Genomic DNA, 7,500 nt, shown 5'->3' with positions numbered 1-7,500 from the left:
TGTGTGTGTGTGTGTGTGTGTCTGTGTACATCAAGTGTACCTGGAGTGTGTGCTCTTACCAGGCTCGATGGATGTGGTTACTTTTCAGGATCTTCAGTGACACCCGCGTCTCCCCCAGAAACACGTCCTGTGCCAGATTCCCATTGTTCCACAGATCGACCCTGCAGAGAGAGAGAGAGATAGAGAGAGGGAGAGAGAGAGAGAGAGAGAGAAAGAGAGAGAGAGAGAGAGAGTAAAAGGTTGATAGAGAGAGTAACGGGTAGAGAGAGGGAGAGGGGAAGAGCAAGATAAAAACCTTAAGTGAACAAAATAAGATAGGATGTGTGACAAAAAACACACACACACGCACACACACACTCTCACTCCGTTCCATGCATAAGTGTGTGTACAGAGACACAACAAAGCTGCAGGAAAAAAAAATCACTCGTCTAAAATCTCACATCAAAATCTTTCCAGGTCAGCCTTCATCAAACGTGTGTGGTGAGAGAGAGAAAAAAAAAATCAAACAAACAAAACACAAATCCTAACACAAATATATACACACAGCACACACAGTCAAACCTCCTGGGTCCTCTCCAGCTCCCTGTGCGGCCGGTCCCAGCTAACAGAGCACAGCCGTGGGCTTCCTCACCACATGCATGCAGTCCACTCCACTCCACTCCACTCCACTCACAAAACCATCAGCACAGTCCAAAAGCTCAACGCACACTGCACCACATGCATTCAAAAAAACGCTCTCTGTCCGACCGACTGGTGTTGGCTTGTTTTTATGATGATCTCTACTACGTGGGAACACACCTGGCCTTACCTGCCGGATCGACCAGGGCGCTAGCTACAGTGAGACAAGTTGAGAGTGACAAAAGTTGAGAGAGAGCGGGCGTTAGTTTATTGGGTGCTATGACGACCAGAGGCGCTGGTCGACTTCTGGCCAACACTTTTGTCGCTTACTACAGAAGGCCTGCCTGGAGTGACATCAGCAAATCCAAACTCTTCGTTTTGTAGCCAAAAAAAAGAGAAACAAAAATGTCTTTTGCAGCAGTTCATTAGTTAACCTTTTTGAATCTCTAAATGTTTAATATACATTCACGATGTGTAAAGAAATGAGAGAAAAGTAAAAAGGTAGATAGGGACAGAGAAGAGAGAGAGAAATAGAGATAAAAGGATAGTGACCAAAGAGAAGGAGATGCTCAGGACACTTACTTGATGGACAGCTTCTCGATGTCCTCCTCTTCCACCTGGAACTGCGACCTCTTGTAGTTGCTGGAGCGTGTGACCTACAGTAACCCACAAGGGACAAATTTAGGGCTTGTGTCTGTCTGACACCACATCCACCCAGAGGCCTACTTTAAATGACAGGCAAAGTGCAAAGTCAATTCATGAGGAAAGTATGTTGTGCATGAACTAAAGCTAGAGTGTGATGTGTGAGGTCACTGTACTGACTGATAGAATAGAATAGAATAGAATATCTAACAAAATGTGAAGGTAGATGGAACTTCCTGTGCAAAAGAGAGTTCAATAAAATAATTTATAAAAATGAATAGTCCTCTAAAATAAATAAATAATAATAAATCTAAAACTGAAAAGTCCTAAAGGAGACATGCAACCTGCATGCGTCTGATCCATCGATGATTGAGCACAGGATCTTGCTTATGGTATTAGTTCAGCTAATTTATTTTTCCTTTTCCTCGTTATCAAATTAGCTTTAAGTTGACTTTAGACTTTGCTCGTAATTCAACTTAGGACCTGCAGTGTTAAAACTGTGGTCTGAATTGCCACATGAAATGCCTGTGCAACCAAATGCTTGATGTGGTAAATCACAAACGAGGTCAAAACAAAAATCACATAATTCACAGGAAGTAGGTTACAGTTAGCCTGCATACGCTAACTATAGCCTAACTATAGGCTCACTGATCTAACCCACCTCTTTCCCTCAACAACCGTGTTCCTTTCAATGAGGTTTAATTAGGTTAAATTTCAACAGGTGAAATACATTTAATCAAGGTGGTATTTTCATTGTGTATTTTTAGTATACAATTCTACATAATAAAGGATTTAAATCTCATTAGTTGAGGCTGAAGTGCTATCAGCTATGACGATCACTCCTTATAAGCACAGTTGACCCCTGACCCCCAGCGCCATCCAGCGGGGTCAGAGGTCAGGTTTACCCAGAGCCTCTGAGTTTGCTCTGTGGTCACTCATTTACCACCAGCTACCAATGATGTGATAAAGGCTGTCAGTTGGACAGGAACGGAAAAGGTGTGAGAACTACAGTGTGTGTGTGTGTCTGTGTGTGTGTGTTAGTGAGTGAGGGAGTGAGAAAGAAAGAGAGAGAGAGAGAGAGAGAAAGAGAGAGAGAGAGAGAGAGAGAGAGAGAGAGAGAGAGAGAGAGAGAGAGAGAGAGAGAGAGAGAGAGAGAGAGAGAGAGAGAGAGAGAATGTAAGATCAGATAGAAATAGTGGGAAATTCCAAAGTACTTACTACTACTACTTGTATTATTACTCATACTGATGCACTGGTAATGCTGCATCTTCAGTCAACACAATTATAGCTTAATGAATTGAATTGAAATAAAAGAAAAAGAGAAAGAAAGAAAGAGAGATAGGGAGAGAGAGAGAGCGCAAGACAGAGAGAGAGAGAGAGAGAACACATAGCAGTAACAGAGTGAAAAAAACGCAACACCAGTGTGTGTATACCTCAAAGTAAAACGTCTCCTCAAACTGGGGGTCACTTGTTTTCTTCTTCACTTTCGTTTTCTTCTGGTCAGACCTGAGAAAAAAAAAGAGCGGTTGAGTTGCCACGGGCGCCCAGCACATTTTCTTCACCTCGCTCCTCTCTGTTCTGTCGTCCCGAACACAGAAGAGCGCTCTCAGTTTACCAGCGCAACTCGTGGCCCTACAGAGGAACCGTGCATATGGGGGACACATCTATAGATTATGAGGGTTATAGATGGGCATTTGTCCAACGCTTCTACACAAACATTATACATTCTAAGATTATAGGGTTTCTGTCATAAACCTGACAGTCTGAAGTTGCCTGTGCATTGTGATGTTGAATCCTTTATTCTAACCAAAGATCCTTGATTACGAGTTGGTTCAACCCTCTCTGTTTTAACTGATCAAATTCACACTGCCTGATGTTCTTTCAGCTGATCTAATGCATTTTCCCATCCAAATCGTTTACTGCTGTTCTTGCAACGGTTTTCATGCATTTTTGCCTTTTTCACAATCTCTTCATTGGCCTCTGTTCTCTCATGTGGACACTGGTAAAAAGCTTGGAAATACCAAAGTTGATGCACTGTGATATACAAATAAACTTGCCTTGCCTTCATGACATGTGACATTCAAGGGAACAGAAACATATCAAGTGAAGCGTTTTTCAGCAGCAGAGTTGAGAGTGGGCCAGCGCGTGACTACAGCGTTAGCTTCACACTGGACGCACAGTGAACACAATGGGCATCCGTTGCCCATGCGCTCGTGTCTTAACAGTGTGCTCCCCTCGGGGGTGAGAGGTGGGTGGAGCCAGGAGCACCATGGGATTGTGGGAACACCTAAGTCTGGGCCGGCAGATGGCCGCCCGCAGGAGGGCCCGGCTAGATCATTATGGGATGGCAGGTGTCGGTGTCTAGGTTGGCAGGTGGTGTTACCTGGCAGGGCCGACGAGGGTGACGGTGGCATATGGGTCGCAGTTCTGTCCGCTGATCAGGGGCAAGCCCTGGCATGCGATAATCCTGCACAGACGAGAGAGAAAGAAAGAAAGAAAGAAAGAAAGAAAGAAAAAGAAAGAGAAAAGGAAAAGGAAACAACAGACAGAGAGTCAATGACATGCTGAAGGCCAACATCAGCTCCTGTCAGTCTGCCAGCCAGTCAGGGTTGTGCTCTTCATGACATCACCACAGGAAGTTCCCGTTTCTATGGCGGCGTGGAGGGGCATGTTCGAGCATGCCAGCCGGTCCACTTGTCTACACTCAGTGTCACAGGAACTATCGTCAGCTCCAACCAAAGCACAAGAATAGTTCATAGGTGTTCATAGGTGAATTCAGAAGGACATGCTGTATACTGTATCTGCTCCTTCAAATTCAACACAGTATGAAGCTAAGTCACATGAATGTATCAATAAATGTATCACAAAATGAGGGACATGTTTATTGTCTTCTTAAACTTTTCAAAATATCACACACAGATATTTCTTTTCTCTGTTATTCAAACATTCATCGGTGGACATTCACTCCTGCTGTGATGGGTTCCACTCAGGCTGTGGAATGACCACTGCTTCTCATCCCAGAAAAAAAAAAAATAACGAGCCCATAGCGTCAAATGTCAGCACCTGATCCCCTGTGGCCGCCCTAAGCCTGGGATAGTCCTTTTAACCCGGGAGAGCCTCGCTCCACCCTGGACGCCCTGAGCTCAGGAGTCAGGTGGTCAAGCTCTCCTCGCTCTGCCTCGAGTGACCCATCTCATCGACTGTGCTGGCCTCGAGCGCTGCTGGCTTACTGACAGGTCAGTAGGAAAGCCTTTTCCGCAAGAGCTCCGGCCAAGTAGGCCAAGAAAAGAGCCGTGCCAAGCAGGGTTAATTCACGGTTAATTGGTTTCAACATGTCACAGAAGTCTAACTAAATAATTATTATAACGTTATCAGTAGATAGATCAGTAGATCAACAGAAACAGATTTTGTTATTACTAGAAGCAGTGAGGGGCAAAATGTAGTGAGCTAAGCTACAAGCTACTCTATAAGCTGCTCTTGAAGGAGAAATCCGGGGACTTTTCACATAGATCTCTGTTTTCTTGAGGAGTACTGTCGGTACGAATAGAAAAAAACAAAGGCGAAAACAATCAGTTTTACCTAGCTGTTGCTACATCCAACAGTTAGAACTCTGGGGGCATGTTCATAAGCCCCCCATCCTCATGCCCCCAGAGTGTAGTCTGTGCCACTTTGCTATGATGAATCTAAATGAACTTCCACATTATTAAAAGAGTTTCTCTCTCAATGTCTTGCTCTGCCTCAGAGCGAGTTAATACAGACAAGTGAGAAATCAGGGTGCGAGAGAGAGAGCGAGCGAGCGAGTCAGTGAATGAGATAGAGAGATAGAGAGAGGGAAAGAGAGAGAGAGAGAGAGAGAGAGAGAGAGAGAGAGAGAGAGAGAGAGTGTGAGTGAGCAAGCGAATGACTGAGATAGAGAGATAGAGAGAGAGGGAGAGAGACTGAGAGTGAGTGAGTGAGTGAGATAGAGAGAGAGAGAGAGAGAGAGAGAGAGAGGAGGGAAGACACGCAGCAGGAAGTGTGTGTGTGGTGTGATCGGCGCTGGGCTGTCATGACGACATCATTTCTCCCTCAGCCACTGAGGTAAAAACACTAAACAGACGCATGGGTGGGGAGGTGCGAAAACACACACACACACACACACACACACACACACACACACACACACACACACACACACACACAGACACACAAACTCTCTCTCTCTCACACACACACACACACACACACACAGAGAGAGAGGTGGCAAGAGAGGTGGCAAGAGAGAAAGATAGAGAGAGAAGGAGAGAGAGAGAAAGCGAGAGAGAGAGAGGGAGAGAGATAGAGAAAAAGGAAATCGAGAAACAAACATAATAGTGAAGCGGGGCAGGGGTTGCGTGTGTGTCGTCGTGACGACAGCACTGAAACCACAGTGGTCACAGGAAGTGGAGCGCCAGCTTCCTGTCAAGATGCCATCACTTCCTCATCTCTCTCGTACTGCTCACTGAATGAGCAGGGACAAGAACCGTCAGCACTCACACCACACACACACACACACGTACACACACGTAAGCAACACCTCATGACCAAATACACTTAAATACCCTCAGTATGTATTTGACTGTATTGGAAGTCCCAAATGATGAACAAATGCGCCCCATCCACATTCATAAAACGCACACACACACGCGCACACACATGCGTACAAGCACAAGCACGCACAAGCACACACACACACACACACACACACACACCATACAAACATAAAAACAGTGAACTTGATACAGTAGGATACTCCAGACGCATGAAGCGCACGGCTGGAAGCAGAGCTGGAGCTGTTTTGACAGGCTCATTAGAACTAGCTACAACACCACAGTCTCTCTGGAGATGGGACCACGCTCTGAGTCTCTCTGGGTTCAAATGTTCTCTCTCTCTCTCTCTCTCTCTCTCTGTACATGTGTGTGTGCTCATGCACATGTGTGCTTTTCAGTAAGAGAGACTTTTTCATGCTCAAGTTCAAACAACCCCTGCTACTGCTAATCCTGCTACTTTGGGATAATAGCCGTTCTTAAAAAGGGACGCCAGGCCTCTGCCAAAAAGTAACTGAATTAATATCAGTGGAGAGCCACGGCATACCGCAGCACACTGTCAGACAGCTGTACACTGTCTCCTATTCCTGGGACATCACGGATGTCCAGGGCCTCGTGAACAATGGCACATTGTTAACTTTTAACCAAACATGCTGCACCAAAACTGTTGCAGAGCCAGCTGGTAAAAGCACGCTGAGTAGCCTGCTCCTGGCCACAAACTACATCACTAAACTACTGACCACTCCACTGAGTCTGGTGTTGTGGAAATGGGTCTGACCAGCTCTATAATTGAGGGGAATCAATTCTGACCTAATTGACGATGAAACAAACTAGCCAACTGCAAAAAAAAATAAACAGCAGTGCAATGTAATTAAGTAAACTGATAAATGCTGAGGTATTTCCATGCTTATATCTGTAATATCTACACATGGAGATGCACACACACACACACACACACTCACACACACACACACACAGACAATACTTCACACACATACACACATGCGACAGATGTGTTGCTTACCGAACTGACAACTGCTGACCGAGTGAACCATTCTCTGTTATCAGCTCATTCAGCCTCATCTCCAAATGCACCTTCCCCTGAGAGAGAGAGAGAGAGAGAGAGAGAGAGAGAGAGAGAGAGAGAGAGAGAGGGATGTTACATGACATGATTGAAATCCTCTGACCTATGAACACAGGGATAAACACACGCATACACACGCCACACACTCAATCAATTCATTTACTCATTCACACACAGAGGCTGGTAAAGTTGACCAAACCCCAGTAAACAAATTCACCCGCATTTGGCAGATGGCAGGAGCTAATTCACATCTCTGGTTGTATATTTTTGTCATTTATTCAGTATGTTGTGTGTGTGTGTGTGTGTGTGTGTGTGTGTGTGTGTGTGTGTGTGTGTGTGTGTGTGTTTACATCCGTATGCGTCATCAATATCACGATACAGAAACAAAGAACAGCGTCATCCTAACACGTCGTTCAGCGACAGCTCACAGCATCATCCGCGGCGCCATTTCCTCTCGGTGACACATGAGAAAGCCTATAGTAAACAAACTCCTAACGATGACACACACACACACACACACACACACACACACACACACACACACACACACACACACACACACACACACACACACACACACACACACACACA

General features: G+C 45.3%; 1 protein-coding gene across 3 annotated transcripts in view; it reads right to left on the bottom strand.

The window, feature by feature from the left end:
* rasa2 (RAS p21 protein activator 2) overlaps positions 1 to 7,500 on the bottom strand; it is a 59,548-nt gene that overhangs the window by 29,682 nt on the left and 22,366 nt on the right. For all 3 annotated transcript variants that reach the window (XM_062551872.1, XM_062551873.1, XM_062551874.1), the window contains exons 5-9: positions 6,850 to 6,926; positions 3,644 to 3,727; positions 2,694 to 2,766; positions 1,201 to 1,274; positions 60 to 161 (exon numbers count right to left, since the gene is read on the bottom strand). In XM_062551872.1, the coding sequence (XP_062407856.1) occupies positions 60 to 161; positions 1,201 to 1,274; positions 2,694 to 2,766; positions 3,644 to 3,727; positions 6,850 to 6,926 (410 nt within the window). The remainder of the gene's footprint in view (positions 1 to 59; positions 162 to 1,200; positions 1,275 to 2,693; positions 2,767 to 3,643; positions 3,728 to 6,849; positions 6,927 to 7,500) is intronic.

The sequence above is a fragment of the Sardina pilchardus genome, chromosome 13 (assembly GCF_963854185.1).
Source record: "Sardina pilchardus chromosome 13, fSarPil1.1, whole genome shotgun sequence".
Classification (NCBI taxonomy): domain Eukaryota; kingdom Metazoa; phylum Chordata; class Actinopteri; order Clupeiformes; family Clupeidae; genus Sardina; species Sardina pilchardus.
The sequence above is the reverse complement of the archived record's forward strand: the minus strand, read 5'-3'. Positions and strand labels throughout refer to the sequence as shown.